This window comes from Callithrix jacchus, chromosome 6 (genome assembly GCF_049354715.1).
Source record: "Callithrix jacchus isolate 240 chromosome 6, calJac240_pri, whole genome shotgun sequence".
In the NCBI taxonomy this organism is placed as follows: Eukaryota; Metazoa; Chordata; class Mammalia; order Primates; family Cebidae; genus Callithrix; species Callithrix jacchus.
The window spans coordinates 3,322,047-3,347,432 of record NC_133507.1 but is presented as its reverse complement, the minus strand read 5'-3'; the positions used below and the strand labels follow the sequence as shown (position 1 = coordinate 3,347,432).

Genomic DNA, 25,386 nt, shown 5'->3' with positions numbered 1-25,386 from the left:
TCACTGTGTCATCACCCATGCAGGTCCTCCAGGGTGGCTGAGAGGAGGGACGGGGCTGAGTCCAGGAAGGAGGGCAGGGTGGGAGAGGCTCCTCCAGCCTGTGGGGCCACTGGGCGTGGGTTTTGCCTTGTGGGCAGCAGGGTCAAGGACAAGAATGGAAACCTCCATGAAGAGTGAGGAGTACACTTGAGCATGATTTCCGGAGCTGCAGGGAGGACTGGGGGACTTCAGGATCTCGGAGGAGTATTGGAGGGTTCCAGTTTGAGGTTCCATGGCACAGACTCAGCGCCTCATAAAACAATGTGGTGCCTGTCCTTGCTTTCCACTGTAAGAGGGGAACCCCGGGATTGACCCTCAGTGTCCGGCCAGTGTCCGTCATAGTTTTGTTTTTCTGTTACGTTGTTGTTGCTTTTCTAGTATTGTGCTTAAGAGACGGGTGGTGGGCATTTGCGGAAGACATCACACGCTGGTGCCACTTAGAGGTACTCATTTAGTGACCTGAAAGTCACGGACAAATAAATGGAAGAGACGTTTCTCAGAAGTCATTAAATACTGGGGAAGAACGAAATTTAAGAAGACAGATAAGCTGCAGCTTAGAACCAACCCAGTTCAACTCCCAAAGTAATTTCCAATTAAAATACGTCTGCAGTTGCTATTATCGATTTCATTCTATGTACGTCAGAAGTGGTCATCTATTTACAGAAGGCAGCATCGCAAAGAACCACATCACGCACCGCCTTCACCGGCCCCGGTGCTGGTACGGCAAGGCCAAGAAGCTGTTTTCTTCTCCAGAACTGATGCCATAACTTGTACCCTTTCAAATACCAAATTAAGGAAAATGATGGAACTGAGAACATGGCGTAAGTGGGACATGTTTTGTAGAGAATGTCCATTAAATATAAGGAAATAATCCCTATTTTATGAGAACATAGTGAAATTAACCTAGACTAAAGTCGAAGGGTAAGTCACCAAATTTTCAAGTATTTCTATCACGTCTAAGACTCTTTTTCGGGAAAAGGTATGTAATCTCAGCTCCCAAAAACTCTCTTTCCCAAAGAGCGGAGCCTTTACTTGTCCCTGAAGCACTTGTGCCCTCCGGTGGACCCCAGGATGAGCAGAGCTCCTGCACTGTACTCAGTGCACTGGAGAAAGCAGAAGTGGTGTCGGGGAGTCCAGGCTGCCTGCTGACCCTACCTGGAGTGAGTGTCCTTGTGATGAGGACATCTCTGTCTCCACCTGCGGGACTCACCCGTCACACTGCAGGTTGTTGCTCACCAAAGGCATGGCCCTGTATCTCTCTGTTACTCTGTTTTTGAAGTGCTTTCAGTGAGCCAGATGGAACAAAGCGCTCTGAAATTCCTCCTTCGCTTAGCAGCAGTTCTTGAAGATCCTGCAGCTTGGTAGAGGCGCTAGCCAGTTCCCTTGGCATCCGTGAAAGTGTCCTTTATGAAGGCACTCATACACCAGGAGCTGAGAAAACACAGCATTTGCCTTCTGTGATACAGCACGGGGCTTTCTCTCCATGGCGGAGAAAGTGGTGTATTTCGTAACCATGCACTACAGATGCAACATTTCTGAGGAGGGCCTATGGAGAGAGGAGGGCCTCCAGTTCATGAAAAAACAACCCCTCTGCTCCCACCTAAAGATAGGCATCTTTGGAACTTTCTGAGAATCTGTTTCTTCCCCTCTACTGGCTATCTTCAGTTATTACAGCAAGGAAAACACTGCAAATCCCCAGCTATGGCCTCTGTCATACAAAGGTCTACAGATAAATGCAAAAGGCAGTTATGGCGGGAAAGGCCAGACGCTGAAATTCCTCCATGAAAAGTGTAGTTATGTGCAAATGTGTGAAGATATACAGAAACCAACAAAAACGGGTTTGATCCAGAAGTGGAATCCAAGCTTTGAAATTCTTCAGCAAAGCGTTCTATTCCATCACTGTGGGAAATGATTAGGGTATTTGTGAGTGGGATTTGGAGCCCACTGGGGTGCTGTTACCCCGAAACCGGCCGGACAGTGTGTCTTTAACTCTGCTCCTGGAGAGAGCCACAGAAAACAACGCTCACAGAGGCATCGGTGGCTACACAGTCTGCAGATGGTCGGTCGTGAAGTCAAGCCCTTGTGACGGCCGGGGCTGTTACCGTCAGACCCGATTTAGGAACATTTTCACCGCAGAGGATGGAGTAGCTTAGAAAACTTCAAGTTAAATGTTAAGATGGGCTTTTTCTCCTAGTGCACATGCTCTCACTTCAATTTGTAAGGTAAAGAGACAGCCAAGACCTTCCGAAACCTGAGCAGCTTGGACATGGCCAGATCTGGTGTGACCAATAGTTACACACTGGGCAGGTAGGAAATAGAACCTTCTTTTTCCACCCCCTTCCCCAAAACCTTGAAGAAACCTGTTCATTGGTATGAGCCTGCCGGGCATAGCGCTTTGTCCTTCGGAAATGGCATGGATGTTAGAGGAAGGGGAATTTAATGTTTATAAATACGAAATCGCAGAGTTAAAAAAAAGTATACCTCTGTGGGCTCCGTACTAGCAGGAATGAATTTTAGCTCGTTAGAGCTTCAACTCTATGCATTTCTATGGTGATGTGAAAATTAGATCAAAAGAACTTTATTCTCTATTCTCTTGTTCTATTCACAATGGAATAGCTTTAGGGCCAGCAAAGAATTGATCTGTGAGATGCAATCAGTGACAATGACAGACTTTTAAGAACAGGATGGAGCAGGCAGGCCTCGATTCTGACCTCACCGTCTCTCCAGGGCTGGCCGCTCACAGCTCTGATTTCAGCCCTTTCATGGGAAAGAAAGTGCTTTAAGCAGAGCTTGGGCCCCACAGCCAGGCACTTCAGGGACATGCGGGGAATCATGTGTTCTTCTCCCAAGTGCCCAGGGTGCTTCCTTCTTGGGAGCCATAGCTAGCTTTCAGTTTGGTAAGTCCCCTTGAAGCCAAATTTGCAGTCAACGGCTCAGTAATTAAAAACTGACTGCTGTTTGCACATGTGAAAGCAGCTGTAGAAACCGGAGGTGGGATCCATGCTCCTCAGCTGTGGTGCTGCCTTCTGGGCCTGTGGACTCCCCGTCCCCCTAGACACTGTCCTCGGTTTGTCTAGGGCAGTTTCTAGTTTTGTTCTGCTCATAGTGCATAAGCTTTGGGAGCCTGGCTCACTTCACCCAACAAACAAAAAATGTTCTCCTGTCTTCCCTGAGGCTCAATCCACTCTTCTCGAGGGTTTGTGTGACACTGGGTCCCACAGAATGTGCTGTGAGCAAGCATCACTGAAGGGTTCGGGACCCCGGAGATGACACAGGCTCCGCCGTGTCTGCCACTCGCTCTCCAATTCTGGCATATTCTGCGCAGCACAAACACTCCCAGCCCAACTAAGGATGCAGCGAGGTTTGAGCACAGCGGCCTAGTGAAGGTTTTCAGCGTCCCCTCCACGCCCCGGCGCCCAGTGCAGGTGACCCTATGAATACGAGGACTCAGTTTTGTGTGTTCAAACCAAACTTCTGAAATCCCGTGAGTGGATTAGACTCCGCCGGTCCGTGCGCAGTGACTGGTCGTTAACATGGTACCATTGACGTAAACCAGCTCCTTAGAATCGCGGAATGATAGACTGTGAACCTCAGGTCAGGTGTTTGGGTTAGTAGCTCCAAGCGGGGTATCCTCGGATGTTCAAGAGCTGAGGTGTGTCTCAGCCAGACAGTCCCCCAGGCAGTGTGGGAGCTGTGTTCTCAGGTCCCCATCTCAGGAGACGAGCCTCCACGTGTCTCCCTGGTTTTCTGTAGCTTGAGAAGAATTTGTAAGAAATAATACATTTTAATGCTTCCTCTTGTTTCTCTTCTTAAAAGCTTTTCACAGATGCCAACCAGTTCAGTGAAAGATGAGACCAATGACAACATCACCATATTCACCAGGATCTTGGACGGGCTCCTGGATGGCTACGACAACAGACTTCGGCCGGGCCTGGGAGGTGAGTGTGCCCCCCTCTGCCGGGCCTGGGAGGTGAGTGTGCCCCCCTCGGCCTGGCCTGGGAGGTGAGTGTGCCCCCCTCGGCCTGGCCTGGGAGGTGAGTGTGCCCCCCTCGGCCTGGCCTGGGAGGTGAGTGTGCCCCCCTCGGTCTGGCCTGGGAGGTGAGTGTGCCCCCCTCTGCCGGGCCTGGGAGGTGAGTGTGCCCCCCTCTGCCGGGCCTGGGAGGTGAGTGTGCCCCCCTCGGTCTGGCCTGGGAGGTGAGTGTGCCCCCCTCTGCCGGGCCTGGGAGGTGAGTGTGCCCCCCTCTGCCGGGCCTGGGAGGTGAGTGTGCCCCCCTCGGCCTGGCCTGGGAGGTGAGTGTGCCCCCCTCGGCCTGGCCTGGGAGGTGAGTGTGCCCCCCTCGGCCTGGCCTGGGAGGTGAGTGTGCCCCCCTCGGTCTGGCCTGGGAGGTGAGTGTGCCCCCCTCTGCCGGGCCTGGGAGGTGAGTGTGCCCCCCTCTGCCGGGCCTGGGAGGTGAGTGTGCCCCCCTCGGTCTGGCCTGGGAGGTGAGTGTGCCCCCCTCTGCCGGGCCTGGGAGGTGAGTGTGCCCCCCTCTGCCGGGCCTGGGAGGTGAGTGTGCCCCCCTCGGCCTGGCCTGGGAGGTGAGTGTGCCCCCCTCGGCCTGGCCTGGGAGGTGAGTGTGCCCCCCTCTGCCGGGCCTGGGAGGTGAGTGTGCCCCCCTCGGCCTGGCCTGGGAGGTGAGTGTGCCCCCCTCTGCCGGGCCTGGGAGGTGAGTGTGCCCCCCTCGGTCTGGCCTGGGAGGTGAGTGTGCCCCCCTCTGCCAGGCCTGGGAGATGAGTGTGCCCCCCTCTGCCGGACCTGGGAAGTGAGTGTGCCCCCCTCCGCCAGGCCTGGGAGGTGAGTGTGCCCCCCCTCTGCCGGGTCTGGGAGGTGAGTGTGCCCTCCTCTGCTGAGCCTGGGAGGTGACTGTGCCCTCCTCTGCCGGGCCTGGGAGGTGAGTGTGCCCTCCTCAGCCAGGCCTGGGAGGTGAGTGTGCCCTCCTCGGCTGAGCCTGGCAAAGATCCGGAAACGGCCTATGCCTCATCTCAAGCTTGTGTTTGCTCAATTCAAAGAATTCCTAAAAGCTTCCCTGCAAGGCTCTTGGTTTGATGGCTTTCCAGCCTCGCCAAGGGTCCGGCATTCTTTGTTATTTTCTAGACACAAGAAGCTGGAGGAAGTGGTCTCCCCAAAGCTCCTTTGCAAGATCTGCTCTTCCCAGATAACTGTGATGTCTAGTCTGTTATCGAAAGGAGGAGCAGCTTTTTGGTGTTACCAAAGCTGAGGTTTACCCTGTGTTAAGAAATAATATAAAATGAACCTCATACTCCTGTGTCTATGTGAGTCCTTCTCAGAAATGCGCTGTGGAAGGCAGTCATCCTTTCTATCCTTACGGGTTATACGGTTAGAGATTTAATTCTTCATGACGGCCGTAATCACAGTATTTACTTTGACTTTATGGAATTCTGTAAAAATGAACGGATATAATCAGATTGTGCTTGTAGGGCTCACCTGTCACAGCTTAATTTTTGTGCTAGGAATGTGTGCAGTTTCCAGGCACGCGCAGTGCCCTTGGCTGTACAGTTTCGCTGTGGCGTCTGAACTTGTTGGGTTAGGCGAGGTGGAAACTTTCCTGGGAATCCATTGCTGGAGGAAAAAGATTAGTTCTGCAGTATTTGCATTTTTTGTGTGAGACAGAGTTTCGGTCTTGTTGCCAAGGTTGGAGTGCAATGGTGTGATCTCATCTCACTGCAGCCTCTGCCTCCTGGGTTTAAGCAATCCTCGTGCCTCAGTCTCCCCGGTAGCTGGGATTACAGGCTCCCGCCACCACGCCCGGCTGATTTTTGTGTTTTTAGTACTGACGGGGTTTCACCATGTTGGCCAGGCTGGTATCGAACTCCCAACCAAAGGCGATCTGCCCACCCGAATCCCAAAGTGTTCGGATTACAGGTGCGAGACACCGCACCTGGACCAGTATTTTCATTTTTAACTGGGAGATCCACTTAAAGTGTGAGTTCCCACTCTGACTTTTGGGCACAGGCCTGTTGACAGTCTTTTCCTTTGCCCTCTGAATCATGTTCCCAGGCCTCTGTGCCCTGCAGTCCAGTCCCTTGAACACACTCAGAAGGGTCCGAGCATCTAGAGAAGCCCTACACTGCCATCAGTGCTTGTGGCATTCCCTCATCCTCCCTGCCTGCCAGACCTGCAGAGACGGAGAATACCACAGAGAGCCTGCTGGGCCACCCTGCTGGGGCTGGCATCTCAGTGAGGAGACAGGCACACTGCATCATACAACACACAGCATCACACAGACACCTGCATCATGCAGTACACACATCACACAGGCACACTGCATCATACAACACATGGCATCACACAGACACCTGCATCATACAACACATGGCATCACACAGACACCTGCATCATACAACACATGGCATCACACAGACACCTGCATCATACAACACACAGCATCACACAGACACCTGCATCATGCAGTACACACATCACACAGGCACACTGCATCATACAACACACAGCATCACACAGACACCTGCATCATGCAGTACACACATCACACAGGCACACTGCATCATATAACACATGGCATCACACAGACACCTGCATCATACAACACATGGCATCACACAGACACCTGCATCATACAACACATGGCATCACACAGACACCTGCATCATACAACACACAGCATCACACAGATACCTGCATCATGCGATACACACATCACACAGACACGCTGCATCATACAACACACACATCACACAGACACCTGCATCATACAGCACACAGCATCACACAGACACCTGCATCAAACAACACACAGCATCACACAGACACCTGCATCATACAGCACACAGCGTCACACAGACACCTGCATCATACACCATACACATCACACAGACACCTGCATCATTACAAAACACAGCATCATGCAGACACCTCCATCATACAACACACAGCATCACACAGACACCTGCATCATACAGCACACAGCGTCACACAGACACCTGCATCATACACCATACACATCACACAGACACCTGCATCATTACAAAACACAGCATCATGCAGACACCTCCATCATACAACACACAGCATCACACAGACACCCGCATCATACCACACACATCATCACACAACACACAGCATCACACAGACACCTGCATCATACAAAACACAGCATCACACAGGCACCTGCATCACACAATACAGAGCGTCAGTCAGACACCTGCCCACACACAGGTGCACACCGTGAGGACAGGTGATCACCCTCCGAGCTGATGGACAGGCAGGCTCACAGAGCAGCAGGGAGTTACTTGGTGTGTGCTTTGGTGCGCTTTGAATTTCTTCCTGCTCATGACCACAAGGACTAACAGGGCCCTGGCAGTGCTCAGGGAACACACAGGTTTCCCCCCAAATAGTATTAGCCACTTGTATCCCTTTACCAATTTCCAGGAATTTTCTTTGCAGTCACGGTCTTCCATGATAGGGCTTTCTGTAATTACAGTTCAAAACGCTACATAAGGAGACATGGGTCTTCCTTTCTGTCTCAGGGCACACTGGGCAGGCTCTCATCTGTCCTTTCCCGGACACCACCCAGGGCCTCCAGCTTTGATTGGAAGTTCAGCTCCCCGCACCCCGAACTGCCTGACCCTTTTCAAAGCCCCTCTCTATGGGGACGGCATGGCTCTGTGCTGTCAGGCTGGCATCATTGTTCCAGGTTTACAGAGGAGGAAATGGGAGCTCAGGTGTTTGCAAAACCCCAGAGGCCTCAGCCTGGGTCTTCCCAGGACTGCTCCCAGGGGGCAGGAGGAGCAGAGCCAAGCTGCCTTCTGTGCAGTGGGAATTTCATGTCAGGGTGCATAGTGGGGAGCAGCTTGGTTTCATCTGGTAATTGTCAAGACCTCCACATTTACCAAACGCACCGCAAAGGCCCCCGGTGGCAGAGGGTGACGCCGGTCAGTGGACTGAGAGCGTGAGGGAGTGGCAGGTGCACCCGGTGAGTCGGTGCAGCCCAGGGACCTGTGTCTGTGTTTCAGAGCGCATCACTCAGGTGAGGACGGACATCTACGTCACCAGCTTCGGCCCTGTGTCCGACACGGAAATGGTAGGTCCCGGGGCGTGGCCGGGCACACGGTTCCAACTCAGCGCCGCAGGTTCCTGCCCGACCCACACGCTGACCGCCTGGCGCTTTCCTTTGCGCTAGGAGTACACCATAGATGTGTTTTTCCGGCAAAGCTGGAAAGACGAAAGGCTCCGGTTCAAGGGTCCGATGCAGCGCCTCCCTCTCAACAACCTCCTCGCCAGCAAGATCTGGACCCCCGACACGTTCTTCCACAACGGGAAGAAGTCCATCGCGCACAACATGACCACGCCCAACAAGCTGCTACGGCTGGAGGACGATGGCACCCTGCTCTACACCATGCGGTGAGCGCCCCAAGGGTGGCCGGGGGCGGGGGCCGGGGCCGGAGGCCTGCGTGGGTGCACTTCCTCCATTGGGGCTGCGCCCCGAGCTGTTCCAAGCGCAGGTGTGAGACCGCAGCCCGCAGGCGCTGGCGGTTCCCGGTGCCATCTGCCCGCACCCACCCTTGGACATTCTTTCCCTGGGCTGCCGTCGGTCCGTGGCCATTTGTCATTTGTCCTCATTTATTCGGTTCAAGCTCAAGAGCATATTTGGAACCGTGGCCCAGTTAATGTCAGACGGAAAAATTATTATAGAAGATTTAACTCTCTAAAGAGCACCGGACGTGCAAGGCGACTCGCGCCTGTACACCTGCAGTCCCAGCACTCTGACGTGCAAGGCGACTCGCGCCTGTACACCTGCAGTCCCAGCACTCTGACGTGCAAGGCGGCTCGCGCCTGTACACCTGCAGTCCCAGCACTCTGACGTGCAAGGCGGCTCGCGCCTGTACACCTGCAGTCCCAGCACTCTGACGTGCAAGGCGACTCGCTCCTGTACACCTGCAGTCCCAGCACTCTGACGTGCAAGGCGGCTCACGCCCGTGCACCTGCAGTCCCAGCACTCTGACGTGCAAGGCGACTCGCGCCCGTACACCTGCAGTCCCAGCACTCTGACGTGCAAGGCGGCTCACGCCTGTACACCTGCAGTCCCAGCACTCTGACGTGCAAGGCGGCTCACGCCTGTACACCTGCAGTCCCAGCACTCTGACGTGCAAGGCGGCTCACGCCTGTACACCTGCAGTCCCAGCACTCTGACGTGCAAGGCGGCTCACACCTGTACACCTGCAGTCCCAACACTCTGGGAGGCTGAGGTGGGAGGTTTGCTTGACGCCAGGAGTTCGAGATGAGCTGGGGAAACATAGTGAGACCCTGTTTCTACCAAAAAAAATGAAAAGTGCCTCTGGTCCTACCTACTTGGGAGATTGAGGTGGGAGAATCGCTTGAGACCAAGAGTTAGAGGCTACAATGGGCCATGATTGTACCACTACACACCAGCCTGGGTGACAGAGTGAGACACTGTTAAAAAAAAAAAAAAAAGAAAGACAGAAAGAAAGAAAGAAAAAATAAAACCTAAGGGGATTTTTTTCCTTTCCTTTCCTCTTTTTCTTTTGTTGCAATTCTGTAAGTTTTAAAAGCCCATTTCTCACATGCTTTGGTAACATTCCAATGTTAGAGTTAACTTTTAGTATTTATAATTTAAACTGTCATTTTTTAAGTTTTGAATTTTTCATTTTCCTGAAGCAAATCAATAAACCGATCAGTGAGAAAGGCTTCTTTAGAGTTTTTCGAAGTTTCCAAAGTGGGTCTACGGAAGTAGGCTTCAGAAAATATTTTTTAAATTGAAAAAAAGGCAGCAATAAAGTCGAGTTTAAAAAAGGAAGCACAAGCCTTTTGCGTAGGTATGGGAATTTCTCTATCTTGCTATAGTTTTTCACAGTGAGCTTCATATTTAAAAAGAGTAATCCTTGGGAGGCCGAGGCGGGTGGATCACGAGGTCAAGAGATCGAAACCGTCCTGGTCTACACGGTGAGACCCCGTCTCTACTAAAAATACAAAAAAAATTAGCTGGGCATGGTGGTGCGTGCCTGTAATCCCAGCTACTCAGGAGGCTGAGGCAGGAGAATTGCCTGAACCCAGGAGGTGGAGGTTGCGGTGAGCCGAGATCGCGCCATTGCACTCCAGCCTGGGTAACAAGAGAGAAACTCCATCTCAAAAAAAAGTAATCCTAGTGGAAAGTAATACCGATACTCTCATCTTTGGTCTGTGTTTCCTAGTGCATGTTCTGGTGAATACTTTGACACACTGTCTCCTGTTGATTAAAGGGAAACAACTTAAGCTTTTATTCTTTTCTTTTTTTGAGAGGGTGTCTCACTCTGTCACCCTGCTCACTCTGTCTCATTGCTGGAGTGCAGTGGCGCCATCTCAGCTCACTGCAACCTTTGCCTCCTGGGTTCAAGCGATACAGCTTTCTCAGCCTCCTGAGTAGCTGGGATTACAGTTGTGTGCACCATGCGCAGCTAATTTTTGTATTTTTAGTAGAAAGGGGGTTTCACTACCGAGACCAGGCTGGTCTTGAACTCGTGAGCTCAGGTGATCCAGTGGCCTCGGCTTTCCAAAGGGCTGAGATTACAGGTGTGCACCGCCATGTCCGGCCAATACATGCAATTTTAATTCTAGAAGATAATGGGACACTCTCTCATCTGAAACATTGTTGCCCGCACGGGATGCTGAGTCAGTGTCATTGCTTACAAGGGGAAGAGGCAGGAAGGGGGTCTCTTACTGAGTCTGTATAGCAGGCAGATTCAGTCACAGCATCCTCCAGCGCTCAGACGACCTGGCCAGCCAGGTGACACCGTGCCCATGAATGGACAGAGAGAGGACGGCTTAGGGGTGTTGGGTCATCAGCCCAGTATCACACACAGTGATTTGAGCTCAGGTATGAGCAAGGTTCCTGTTTAATCCACCACCTTAGGAAATTGGAGGGACACCGCATCATCAGGTAGAGAGTGGCTTTTTGGGAGTGTCACGCCCAGAAGGAAGCCAAGGAGAGGTGAGAACCAGAGCGACTTGCCAGTGGTAATTAGTGGCTGTTTGTGCAGAGGAAGAGTCTGCTAATGAGCTGCAAGGTTGATAATGAGTTTCTTTCTCAGTCTTACACAACATTTGGACAGTGGAAACAGGCCCAGTTCCAAGCGTTGTGAATTTTGATGAGATAGAGCTAGAGCCGGAATGCCGCAGCGGATTTACCTATCGACTCAGCAGAGCTGGTGAAATAGGAATCACCGCAACACCAGTCACCCCGTGGTTGGGCCCTAGAGCGCTGGGTCCTTCTGGTCAGCAAGAGGCCACGCTGTCAGGCCATGGAAAGCCGACGGTGTAGGCTGACGCAGTCATTCCCACATGGCGTCCATCTCAAGGAAATCGTTAGGACCGTGGCGTAAGCTTTATGCGCAAAGGTGTCCATTATGTTACTTACGAAACCAAATACCAAACATCGGAAGAAGTAGGAAAATTTGGTCAATTTTTCAAATACAAATGTATCTTTAACTTCTTTCTGATCTTAGGCCTAAGTAAAAGGATAAAATATGAAAATGTAGAACAAACTGTGTTCCCATGATGCCCCCCCAACCTTTTTTTTGTTCACATTTAACAAGATTCGTCCACTTTAATGCATAAAACCCTTTTAAATCAGTGTCAACCAGGAAAATGCACATCAGAAAAAGTTGGAATGAGAGCTGATATTCTATATTCAGACATCTGAGAAGACATTTTTGACTATTACAAAAGTTTATTTAACAAAAAGTCTAATATGAAAATGTACATGACCTAATTTTTTCTTTTTTTTGAGACGGAGTTTCGCTCTTGTTACCCGGGCTGGGATGCAATGGCATGATTTCAGCTCACCGCAACCTCCGCCTCCTGGGTTCAGGCAATTCTCCTGCCTCAGCCTCCCGAGTAGCTGGGATCACAGGCACGCGCCACCATGCCCAGCTAATTTTTTGTATTTTTAGTAGAGACGGGGTTTCACCATGTTGACCAGGATGGTCTCGATCTCTTGACCTCGTGATCCACCCGCCTTGGCCTCCCAAAGTGCTGGGATTATAGGCGTGAGCCACCGTGCCTGGCCCCCTAATTTTTACATCATAAACAGGCCCTACGGAGAGAGGACGTGGGTTTCTCCGCTGAACGGCCATTATTTGTACTCGTTCCAAGGCTTCTAACATGATGATACTATTTCCTCGTATCACCACCATTGCAATATTGTTCTGTTGTCCACTAGTCGCCATCTCCACACATTCATCTATCACAAGATTCATAAAGGGATCAAATCCCCGCAATACTCCTTGGACATGTCTGCCACCATTTAATTTCAATTAACTTCTTGTCCATAAGTTTTTTCAACTCGGGAGGGTGAGCTTTGCTTATGATGGCTACTCTGAGGGCACACAGAGCCTTTTTTTTTTTTTTTTAGATGGAGTTTTACTCTGTCACCCAGGCTGGAGTGCAGTGGTGTGATCTTGGCTCACTGCAGCCTCCGTCTCCCAGGTTCAAGTGATTCTCCTGCCTCAGCCTCCCAAGTAGCTCGGATTATGGGCACCCTCCACCATGCCCAGCTAATTTTTGTATTTTTAAAGTAGAGACGGGGTTTCACCATGTTGACCAGGCTGATCTCAAACTCCTAACCTCGGGTGATCCGCCACCTTGGCCTCCCAAAGTGCTGGGATTACAGACGTGAGCCACTGTGCTTCGCCCCTGTGATCCCCTTTAACCTGAGATATCTATGTAGAAATGTTGGCAGGAGTTCAGTTACCATTTTCTTTAAAGCATACCTTTGTTGACCTGTGATAATTGTACGTCTATATGAAATACAGACTGATACGTGTATTCAGTGTATAGTGACCAACTACCGTTTCTTTATGTTGTAAACATTCAAAACCCTCTCTTCTGCCTTTTTGAAAATGTACAATAAATTATAGTTAACCGTATTGAGTAGGATTTTCTAATGGGAAACTGCTGCCATGTTCCAGAATCCCTTTAAATTAGTATTCAGAGAAACGCACAATTGAACGAGCTGGAATTCTTTCCATTTGAGATTCGAAAGAAGCCAAGAGAATGTAGTGTCATTTGCTCCCCAGTCGTCTGGCAGTAAGCCTGTGGCACTTTTCCGGAGCTTATCCGTGGTGTTGGCTCTGAAGAACTCCTACCACTATTGGGTCATGCGTTCATGAATTTTACGAGTGAAATTCTGCAGCTTCTCAGCATCAGCCCAAAGAGGGCAGCGAACATTTCCTGTTGCATCCTCAAGAGGATGCCTGTAAGGTACTGACCAATTTCTTTGAGGACCATCTTTCAGCAAATGGAGTGAGCCACTCGACCGAGCTGTGCCCAGAGTCAGGCTTCCAGCATCAGGCAGGGCAGTCAGGTCACTCCAAGGGAAGCTCGGAGCAGTTCCTCCCCGCCATGCCCTCCTTGGCAGGGCTGGAGAGGTGAGGGGAGCTGAACCCAGGGACCTGAGGTTGTCTGGGAACTGGAGGGTGACTGTCCCCTAATTGTTTTCTTGGGTGAGGGGAGGTAGAGCTTTTGGTTGTCATTGTGTAGCAGCAGTCCCTGGTCCCCTCCAGATAAGTGCCTGAAGTACAGGGTGGCCACCTGTCTCGGAGAGCACACCAGATCCGATGATACCTACACCCTTATGTAAGCTACATAGCGCACGGAGAGGTAATAACCGAGTGACTTGGGAGGCAGCGGCTCCCTTTCATCTCCCATCTTCCCACACCCTCTAAAAGTGCAGGCTCCTGTGAGAACACACAGTGAGGCCACCTTACGGAATGTCCCCTGGTCTTGGGGCTCCCAACAGGAAAGCAAGCCCCCCCCCGTGCAGCAGGCAAGGAGGGTGTCCCTAGAAGGCTGCTCTGCCAGCCCACATGGTCCTGCCTGGCCCAGAGAGCCCAGCAGCTGCTCCACCCAAGATCACTTGCTTGTGGCTATGTAACAAGCGTGTGGGCAAACACCATAGACAGTTGTACGCTGGTAAAAGAATACGCTGCCCCTACTGAAGTGACACGAGACAGTTGTGAACTGAATCCACTCTGCATCGTCTCTTTTGCACGATACGTATTCCCCTGGGTGTGGTTTTTACTTCGAGGAAGACATATTTTTATAATTGCTTACGCTCCGTTTAGATGTTTTGCCGTGAGTGGAAACCATTGCTTAATTTGTGAACTGGGGAAATGTGATCTAGTGAAAAGTTCCTGGACTTTGGAGTTGGGCTGACTTAAGTTCAGGTCCTGACTGTCACTTAGTAGTCATGAGTCCTTGGCCATTATATTTTAATCTGCTAGAGCCACTGTGTGTGTGTGTGTGTGTGTGTAGCGTGTGTTGCATGTGTGTGTGCGTGCGTGTGTGTTTTCTTTGTTCGGTAGGTTTTTTCTCTCTTCCAAAGCTGTATAGCAGAGTGTTTCATTATTTGAAAACTGCTAGTAAAGATGCGTATTTCTTGAATGGCCACCTGGGGGCAGCATTGCAGCATTGTCACGAGTCCTTGGCCATTATATTTTAATCTCCTAGAGCCACTGTGTGTGTGTGTGTGTGTGTGTGTGTGTGTGTGTGTGTGTGTGTGTGTGTGTGTGTTTGTTTTCTTTGTTCGGTTGGTTGGTTTTTTTCTCTCTTCCAAAGCTGTATAGCAGAGTCTGTTTCACTATCTGAAAACTGCTAGTAAAGATGCGTATTTCTTGAATGGCCACCTGGGGGCAGCATTGCAGCATTGTCACGAGTCCTTGGCCATTATATTTTAATCTCCTAGAGCCACTGTGTGTGTGTGTGTGTGTGTGTGTGTGTGTGTGTGTGTGTGTGTGTGTGTGTGTGTGTGTGTTTGTTTTCTTTGTTCGGTTGGTTGGTTTTTTTCTCTCTTCCAAAGCTGTATAGCAGAGTCTGTTTCACTATCTGAAAACTGCTAGTAAAGATGCGTATTTCTTGAATGGCCACCTGGGGGCAGCATTGCAGCATTGTCACGAGTCTTTGGCCATTATATTTTAATCTCCTAGAGCCACTGTGTGTGTGGGGTGTGTGTGTGTGTGTGTGTGTGTGTGTGTGTGTGTGTGTGTGTGTGTGTGTGTGTGTGTGTTTTCTTTGTTCGGTTGGTTGGTTTTTTTCTCTCTTCCAAAGCTGTATAGCAGAGTCTGTTTCACTATCTGAAAACTGCTAGTAAAGATGCGTATTTCTTGAATGGCCACCTGGGGGCAGCACCGTCACATTTTTGCTTCATCATTGGTAGTTAATAAATAGCGTAGTAGGTAGCTTGGCTACGTATATATCTGGAGGTTTTGAACTAGACACTAGGGTGTGTTTGTATGTATGTACAAGCATGAGTAGCTATACTTGCCACGTTTGAAGCTTCTTTCATGAAACTAGATGTGTTGGGTGACTTGCAATTTTTAAGGTAACACATTTTATATTGGCAAGGAACAAATATGATTTTAAAATTTGTAGAACATAGAAAATTACAAAGTGTGAATTTTATGATAACACCAAGACCAAAGAGAATGAGGGTTACTGTTTCTGTGTGTATCATGCTTCGGTGTCTCTGTAGACACATACGTGTATGCCCGTGTGAGAATCAGTGCTACTGTCTGTGTGTATCATGCTTCTGTGTCCCTGCAGACACATACGTGTATGCCTGTGTGAGAATCAGTGATACTGTCTGTGTGTAGCATGCTTGTGTGTCTCCCTGCAGACACATACGTGTATGCCTGTGTGAGAATCAGTGTTACTGTCTGTGTGTATCATGCTTGTGTGTCTCCCTGCAGACACATACGTGTGGGCCCGTGTGAGAATCAGTGTTACTGTCTGTGTGTATCATGCTTCTGTGTCTCCCTGCAGACACATACGTGTATGCCCGTGTGAGAATCAGTGCTACTGTCTGTGTGTATCATGCTTCTGTGTCCCTGCAGACACATACGTGTATGCCTGTGTGAGAATCAGTGCTACTGTCTGTGTGTAGCATGCTTGTGTGTCTCCCTGCAGACACATACGTGTATGCCTGTGTGAGAATCAGTGATACTGTCTGTGTGTATCATGCTTCTGTGTCCCTGCAGACACATACGTGTATGCCTGTGTGAGAATCAGTGCTACTGTCTGTGTGTAGCATGCTTCTGTGTCCCTGTAGACACATACGTGTATGCCTGTGTGAGAATCAGTGATACTGTCTGTGTGTAGCATGCTTGTGTGTCTCCCTGCAGACACATACGTGTGGGCCTGTGTGAGAATCAGTGTTACTGTCTGTGTGTATCTTGCTTGTGTCTCCCTGTAGACACATACGTGTATGCCTGTGTGAGAATCAGTGCTACTGTCTGTGTGTAGCATGCTTGTGTGTCTCCCTGCAGACACATACGTGTGGGCCTGTGTGAGAATCAGTGTTACTGTCTGTGTGTATCATGCTTCTGTGTCCCTGCAGACACATACGTGTATGCCTGTGTGAGAATCAGTGCTACTGTCTGTGTGTATCATGCTTCTGTGTCCCTGTAGACACATACGTGTATGCCTGTGTGAGAATCAGTGCTACTGTCTGTGTGTATCATGCTTCTGTGTCCCTGCAGACACATACGTGTATGCCCGTGTGAGAATCAGTGCTACTGTCTGTGTGTATCATGCTTCTGTGTCCCTGTAGACACATACGTGTATGCCTGTGTGAGAATCAGTGCTACTGTCTGTGTGTAGCATGCTTCTGTGTCCCTGCAGACACATACGTGTATGCCTGTGTGAGAATCAGTGCTACTGTCTGTGTGTAGCATGCTTCTGTGTCTCCCTGCAGACACATACGTGTGGGCCTGTGTGAGAATCAGTGTTACTGTCTGTGTGTATCATGCTTCTGTGTCTCCCTGCAGACACATACGTGTATGCCTGTGTGTGTGCATACATAGTCTACAGTTTTTGACTGGCCTCATTCACTGAAAACTTTTGTGAGTAGCTTTACAATTTAAAATATACAACATTGAAAACACTTTCCCATGTCGTTAAACTGGCTTTGAAACTTTATGATACATGATGTGCCCCATCATGTGGCTAACCTGAGTTTGCATAATTTCTGCTGAAAAATCATGTATCGATTTTTTTCTCTGTGATAACATTGTGGTCCAGGCACCTATGTATATCCTTATAGTAAATCCTAGGAATTGGACAAAACATAAACTTTTGATATTAATACAAATTTTTAAACTGTTCTCTAGAAAAAGTAGTAGCAGTTTCACTTCCATCGTTGAGAGCAGAGATCATCTGTGACTTCCTCTCTGGCATCTTATATATGAAAAGGAAAGTGGCGTTTCAGCCCGTTTTGCTACATGAGGTGCAATTAGCCAGTCCCTTAGAAACCATATATAAGTTACTCATCTCAGAATTTGCAGTTACTTCAGCTTTGCTTTTGTGCTTTGGGACGTGCCTCACAGAGGTCCCTTGTCCTTACTTAATTCGGAATGAGCTATTCCCGAGTTTGGAGACACAGAGCCTGCCTGGCAGACCCCTGCTCTTTCCCCTCTGCTCCTGCTGACATCCCTGCCTCATGTCCTCAGTCACTGGAGACAGAGGCTTTGCAACAGCCTGCTGTGGAGGGAGACAGTGGGGCTGGGGCGGCATGGTGGGCACACTGCCTTTGACTTCCCGGCTGAAGTTCTGTGTCCTCCACTGAGCGTCTTTTGGACATACGTGTCTCAATCATGTATGACACATGTGTGTTACGCGTGTCCTGTGTAATTCCGTATACTCCATGTCATCCTGGCGCTGGGCATTCAGGAGGAACATCTGTGTGCTTGTGAATGAGTGAGACTACCTTTTCCTGAATGAGGCCATCTCACCGCTCAGACCTTCTTAGGAGGGACTTGGAAGGAGACCCAGAGTGTTGCTGTTTCACAGACATGTTCTGTGCTTAGGATTCTGCCAGTTTAATAACAAGTCAGATTTGTGTTTGCTAAAAATTGTTCTTGCAGCATACAGATAAGGACGTTCAACACACATTTCTTGCATGTTTAGTTTGGAAACATGACCAGAAGTGTTCTGGGCGTTTTGAGAAGACCAGCAGTCTGCACCCACTTCAGTCGGTGGCGTCTGGCCAGGCCACACTCTGGGCTGTCGGGCACACGTCTCACACGGGACCACATCAGCCTTTGCAAATGGACCCTCTCCAGCACATATTTGCTTTCTTAAGTTCTGACCCCACAAAGGCTTCAGACACCCTTGTCCTAGTGAGAGAGGAACCAGAGCTTTAGAATAGAAACCCATTTAAACTGCCTAACACCCTCAGCATCGGGTAGGATCCTCATCCTCTTCATGGAGGAGATAAATGAGACAGATAAAAATGCATGCATGGCAGTGAACCCATGGAGGGTGTTCCAGTGCCAAACCTCCCAGCGTCTCCCTGTTCTCAGAGATAGAATATCTATGGGGCATGCAACCAATGCAGGCGTGGGGACCGAAAAGTGTCCACGAGGTGGTGCCGTGGCCTCACGCATGGAGGGCAAGGCTGGCAGGAGGGCGTTTGGAGCCTTGTGAAAGGTGGTTGCACAGAAGCAGGTTGGGGAAGACCGAGTGCTGCTTCCCTCTGCAGTGTTGGGAGGTGCTTGGCTCAGAGCAAGGGAGCCCGTGCGCGGCCCGTCCTCCCTCGTGTGCAGCCAGCCTGCACCCACTGCTGCCCCTGCGGACCTCAGGCTCAGGGTCACCTCCCTCCCAGCCTCCTGGTGTGTTTATGTGTGGTGGGTGTATGGTGTGTGGCGTGTGTGTGTATCTTGTGTGTGTATGGTGTGTGGCATGTGTATGGTGTGTGGCGTGTGTACGTGTGTGTATGGTGTGTGGCATGTGTATATATGCTGTGTTGTCTGTGTATGGTGTGTGGCGTGTGTATGTATGCTGTGTTATGTGTGTATGGTGTGTGGTGTGTGTATGTGTAGTGTGTTGTGTGTGTGGTGTGTGGCGTGTGCATATGTGTTGTGTGTGTATGGTGTGTGGCGTGTGTCTATATGCCGTTATGTGTGTATGGTGTGTGGTGTGTGTGGTGTGTGGTGTGTGTATATGTGTTGTGTGTGTATGGTGTGGCATGTGTACATGTGTGTGTATGGTGTGTGGCATGTGTATATATGCTGTGTTGTGTGTGTATGGTGTGTGGTGTGTGTATATATGGTGTGTCGTGTGTGTATGGTGTGGTGTGTGTACGTGTAGTGTGTTGTATGTAGTGTGTGGCATGTGTATATGTGTGTGGTGTGTGTATGGTGTGTGGCGTGTGTATACGTGGTGTGTGGTGTGTGTATATGTGGTGTGTGTGTATGGTGTGTGTATATGTGGTGTGTTGTGTGTGTATGGTGTGTGGCGTGTGTATATATGCTGTGTTGTGTTTGTGTCGTGTGTGTATATAGGGTGTGTGCTGTGTGTATATAGGGTGTGTTGTGTGTATGTGTAGTGTGTGTGTGGTGTGTAGCGTGTGTATATATGCTGTGTTGTGTGTGTATGGTGTGTGGCATGTGTATATGTGGTGTGTAGCGTGTGTATATATGCTGTGTTGTGTGTGTATGGTGTGTGGCGTGTGTATATGTGGTGTGTGGTGTGTGTATATATGCTGTGTTGTGTGTGTATGGTGTGTGGTGTGTGTGTTGTGTGTGTATGGTGTGTGGCGTATGTATATGTGGTGTGTGGTGTGTGTATGGTGTGTGGCGTGTGTATATGTGGTGTGTGGTGTGTGTATGGTGTGTGGCGTGTGTATATGTGGTGTGTGGTGTGTGTATGGTGTGTGGCGTGTGTATATGTGGTGTGTGGTGTATGGTGTGTGGTGTGTGTATATATGCTGTGTTGTGTGTGTATAGTGTGTGGTGTGTGTATATAGGGTGTGTTGTGTGTATGTGTTGTGTGTATGGTGTGTGGTGTGTGTATATGTGGTGTGTGGCGTGTGTGTATGTGTTGTGTGATATGTGTATGGTGTGTGGCATGTGTATGGTGTGTGGCATGTGTATATGTGGTGTGTGGCGTTTGTAGGGTGTGTGGCTTGTGTATATGTGGTGTGTGGTGTGTGTATGGTGTGTGGCGTGTGTATATGTGGTGTGTGGTGTGTATGGTGTGTGGCGTGTGTATGTGTGGTGTGTGGTGTGTGTATGGTGTGTCGCGTGTGTATATCTGGTGTGTGGTGTGTGTATGGTGTGGCGTGTGTATATGTGTTGTGTGTGTATGGTGTGTGGCATGTGTATATATGCTGTGTTGTGCGTATGGTGTGTGGCGTATGTGTAGTGTGTTGTGTATTGTGTGTATGCTGTGTTGTGTGTGTATGGTGTGTGGCGTGAGTATATCTGGTGTGTTGTGTGTGTATGGTATGTGGCGTGTGTATATGTGTTGTGTGTGTATGGTGTGTGGTGTGTGTATATGTGTTGTGTGTGTGGTGTGTGTATGTGTTGTGTGTGTATGGTGTGTGGCGTGTGTATATCTGGTGTGTTGTGTGTGTATGATGTGTGGCATATGTATATATGCTGTGTTGTGTGTATGGTGTGTGGCATGTGTATATATGCTGTGTTGTGTGTGTATGGTGTGTGGCATGTGTATATCTGGTGTGTTGTCTGTGTATGGTGTGTGGTGTGTGTATATATGCTGTGTTGTGTGTATGATGTGTGGCGTGTGTATATCTGGTGTGTTGTGTGTGTATGGTGTGTGGCGTGTGTATATCTGGTGTGTTGTGTGTGTATGGTGTGTGGTGTGTGTATATGTGTTGTGTGTGTATGGTGTGTAGCATGTGTATATCTGGTGTGTTGTGTGTGTATGGTGTGTGGCGTGTGTATATGTGGTGTGTGGCGTGTGTATATGTGGTTTGTTGTGTGTGTATTGTGTGTGGTGTGTGTATATCTGGTGTGTTGTGTGTGTATGGTGTGTGGCGTGTGTATATGTGGTGTGTGGTGTGTGTATATGTGGTGTGTGGTGTGTGTATTGTGTGTGGCGTGTGTATATATGCTGTGTTGTGTGTATGGTGTGTGGCGTGCGTATATGTGGTGTGTTGTGTGTGTATTGTGTGTGGCGTGTGTATATGTGGTTTGTTGTGTGTGTAAGGTGTGTGGCGTGTGTATATGTGGTGTGTGGTGTATGGTGTGTGGCGTGTGTGTATGTGTTGTGTGTGGTTTCAGTGATTTGCACGTATTTTCTTCCTTTTTAAGGGCTGTGAACTATCTGTGTATGTGTGTTCGTGTTGTCTCTGCAGAGTAGCCAAAAGTAGCTTTGCAAAAGAGGCGTGTGAAATAGGACATAATTTCTCTCAAAAATTGAATTGTTTTAGCCCTGCCTTGAAATCTCGCTGACCAGCCATCGTGATTTAACTGATTCCAGTGGATTTCCTCATGGTCAGTGTGAGTCTCTGTCCCATCACTGTCAGGCCAGAAACCCAGCGGGTGGCGGGTGAGATGGAAATTTATTGGATATGACTATGGGCTGAATTCTATTGCTTCCAAATTTGTTTTTTTTTTTTCAGGGGAAGGACAAATAATGTTTAATAGAAATAAACAATCACAAGATTGTCTCCATCTTTTCATTTAGCCAGGCCTGTGTGATAGGCAATTACTACTTTGTAGTGATTTTTTTTTTTTTTTTGAGACGGAGTTTCGCTCTTGTTACCCAGGCTGGAATGTAATGGTGTGATCTCGGCTCACCACAACCTCCGCCTCCTGGGTTCAGGCAATTCTCCTGCCTCAGCCTCCTGAGTAGCTGGGATTACAGGCACGTGCCACCATGCCCAGCTAATTTTTGTATTTTTAATAGAGATGGGGTTTCACCATGTTGGCCAGGATGGTCTCAATCTCTTGACCTCGTGATCCACCCGCCTCAGCCTCCCAAGGTGCTGGTATTATAGGCATGAGCCACCATGCCCGGCCCAAGGTGTATTATTTTTTAGAAAACAGTAATAAAATGGGCACTAAAAAGCCCCTCCATGGGTCGGCTGCATCGCCGGGGGCACAGGGGATGTGTGACAGGTGGTGTTGACTGGTCTACTTCTTTAAAGTTAGTGCAGCAAAGAATCAGAGACTTGTGATGGAGGAACTGACATGTAACAGGCAAAGCAATCAGAGGCGTCTTGTTCCACCCTCTCTGATTAAAAGACATTTGAACCCTGAAACTTTAAATGTTATCAACAGGTAACTTGTACGTCTGTTGAGTTTGTAAAGAAATGGATCGACACCTTGAGTGTAAAGCTGGCGTGGCGTGTCGACGGAGTCAGGGCTCTCTACCTGCAGAGCGCTGGAGCTTTTCACTGTTTCTGGAGCAGTCTGCTGGGGCTGCCATCACAAAGTACTGCAGGCTGTGTGGTTTAAACTACAGACGTGTAATTCCTCATACTTCTGGAGGCAGAAGTCTGAGATCAAGGTGTCGGCAGGGGAGCTCCTTCTGAGGCCTCTGTGCTTGGCTTGTGGGTGGCTGTCCTCTCCCTGTGTCCTTGCATGGTCTTCCTTCTGAGTGTGCCTGGGTCCCAATCTTCTCCTCATCATATAAGGATCCAATCACAGGAGATGAGGGCCCTTCCTAATGACCTCAGATTCACTTACTTACCTGTTTAGAACCCCATTCCCAAACGCAGTCACATTCTGACAACTGAGAGGTTAGGACTTCGACCTAAGAATCTGGAAGCCACAAAGGCACATCAGGTAGCTGCTCTGGCTGCTTCAAATTCATGCTCGTGTGTTCACTATGATAACAGCAGCGACTTTGGGAGGCCGAGGCGGGTGGATCACGAGGTCAAGAGATCAAGACCATCCTGGTCAACATGGTGAAACCCTGTCTCTACTAAAAATACAAAAATTAGCTGGGCATGGTGGTGCACACCTGTAATCCCAGCTACTCGGGAGGCTGAGGCAGGAGAATTGCCTGAACCCAGGAGGCGGAGTTTGCGGTGAGCCGAGATCATGTCATTGCACTCCAGCCCGGGTAAAAAGAGCGAAACTCCGTCTCCAAAAAAAAATAATAAAAAAATAATATACCTCTTCCAAGTTGATGACACTTGGGCACTGGTAGCCCTGAGCTCAGTAATTTAAACAATAGCAAGAACAACCTGAAACCTTTTCCTCATTCGCAGAAACTCCAGATGGTCCCAGAATATTTGCCTTGCCACTTGGGGGGAATGATAGAGTGATATACAGTGAGTTGCCATGGTAGAAAATAGAGCATTCTGAAATGTGCAGTGGAAAGAAGAGGGTTAGGGTCAGATCACTTTCACAGAAATTGAGAAGAATGCTACTGATTGGCAGTTAGGTGGAAAATTGCTGTCAAGTCTCCAAGTATGGAAAAACAAATCCTCTCCTCAGTGAGTCAAGGCCCACAGAAAATGTGACCTGAATCCTTCAGGGCGGAGGACTCCGCACAGCCGTTCTGGTGAGGCTTCCCTCAGGCGGGCTTCGGAGTGGCACTTTGTACATCTAATTTCTGTCCATTCACCCACAGGCTTCAGCAGCCCCTTTTCTCTCCACTCCTTAGAGGGGATGTGGTGCCATCATTTGAAAGAGTCTGGGTTGGTAAAGCACTTAAATGGTATTTTAAATACTAGCTCGAGGTAGTCATTCATTGTCAGAGGCATTCAGAATTCTGGAAGAGGAGATCCAGGGATTGAAACAGCAGCATTTGTAGGGTGGAAGACTGGCACCTGCGGGAGGGACCCTGTGAGCTTCACACCCCCAGTCAGGATTCCCTCTGACCTGCCTGAGAGCCCTGCAGGCTGTGGGCTTTCTCATCTCCATCTCATTTATCCAGTCTTTATTTCATTTTTTCAGTTAACTTTGGGCTTAGCATGCTCTTTTTTTTTTCTCTAGTTCCATAATGTGTAAAGTTCAGTTACCAGTTGAGATCGTTTTTCTATTTTAATTTAGGCATTCAGAGCTATAGATTTAATCCAAGCACTGCTTTTGGTGCTCCCATAACTGTTGATAACTTGGGATTTTGTCTTCATTTATCTCAACATATTTTCTTTTTTTAGGGACAGGGTCTTGCTCTGTCATCCAGGCTGGAGTTCAGTGGTGCCATCATAACTCAGTGCAGCCTGAACTCCTGGGCTCCAGTGATCCTCCCACCTCAGCCTTCCAAGTAGTTAGGTACATGCAACCATGCCCAGCTAATTTACTTTTATTTTTGTAGAGACAGGGTCTTGCTATATTGCCCAGGCTGCTTAGAAACTACTGGTTTTAAGCAGTTCTCCCACCTTGGCTTCTTAAAGTGCTGGAATTACAGGTGTGAGCTACCACTTCTGGCCTCAAAGATTTTTAAATTTCTCTTAAGATGTATTCTTTAACCCATTTTTACTTAGAAACGTGTTTAATTTCCATATATTTGTGAATGTTTCAATTTTCCTTCTGTTATTGATTTCTGGTTTCATTACATTTGTTCAGAAAAGATACTTTGTATGATTTTAGTTTTTTTTGTTTTTGTTTTTGACGGAGTTTTGCTGTTGTTACCAACACTGGAGTGCAATGGCGCGATCTCAGCTCACCGCAGCCTCCGCCTTCTGGGTTCTAGCAATTCTCCTGCCTCAGCCTCCCAAGTAGCTGGGATTACAGGCATGCGCCACCATAACCAGCTAATTTTTGTATTTTTAGTAGAGACGGGGTTTCACCATGTTGACCAGGATGGTCTCGATCTCTTGACCTCGTGATCCACCCACCTCGGCCTCCCAAAGTGCTGGGATTACAGGCGTGAGCCACCGCACCCGGCCTGTGTGTCATATTTTGACTGGCTCACTTCGCTTAGTAAAATGCATTTAAGTTTCCTCGGCATAACACCGCATTGTCTGCATATACTGTTAGTTTATTCATTCATCTATGGAAGGACATCTTGAATGCTTCGAAGTTTTGGTAGTTGTGAATAAGGCTGCTATAAACATTTATGTGAAGGCTTTTGTGTGGACATAAGCGTTCAGTTCCTTTGGGTACATAACAAGAAACAAATTCATGTTTCTCAGGAGGACATTGTAATGATTGGCGAGAGACTGGAAATATTTTTGTTTGATTAGTTATGTGCATCTGCACAGCCCGTAATAAATCTTAACAGATCAAATGTACCAAAAATGCACATAAGCCTGATTTTTAAAAAATACTACAAAAGAGAAACAGCACAAATGCACAAAAGTTTCTCGAAATAAAATTCAAAGTTTAACTTTAAGAAATGAAAGCCTTTCTCTCATCATAGAGCTAGGAAAGAAGAGACTGGGGAAAGATACACAAGGAGAATAAGGACTGTGAAGGTCCCACTCACACCAGGTAATCTAAGAGGTCATGTGCCTGCCCAGGCCTGGACACATACTGAGAAAATACCTAGAAAGACCCAAAGTTTTCGTGACTGGCTACCTTCAAACTCCACACAAGAAAAAAGTGAAATTGTAGCGAAGTTGTAAACCGCCTGGC

The 25,386-nt window shown here is 48.8% G+C and overlaps 1 protein-coding gene and 1 pseudogene across 9 annotated transcripts in view; one reads left to right on the top strand and one right to left on the bottom strand.

Annotated features, from left to right (window-relative positions):
• The window catches only part of GABRA5 (gamma-aminobutyric acid type A receptor subunit alpha5), a 79,786-nt gene that overhangs the window by 10,032 nt on the left and 44,368 nt on the right, over positions 1-25,386 (top strand). For all 9 annotated transcript variants that reach the window (XM_035303545.3, XM_008998268.5, XM_078375681.1 and 6 more), the window contains 3 exons: positions 3,856-3,977; positions 8,074-8,141; positions 8,241-8,461. In XM_035303545.3, coding sequence (XP_035159436.1) covers positions 3,866-3,977; positions 8,074-8,141; positions 8,241-8,461 — 401 coding nt within the window. In that variant the 5' untranslated portion in view covers positions 3,856-3,865. The remainder of the gene's footprint in view (positions 1-3,855; positions 3,978-8,073; positions 8,142-8,240; positions 8,462-25,386) is intronic.
• Positions 11,148-12,415, bottom strand: LOC128932484 (small nuclear ribonucleoprotein G pseudogene; annotated as a pseudogene).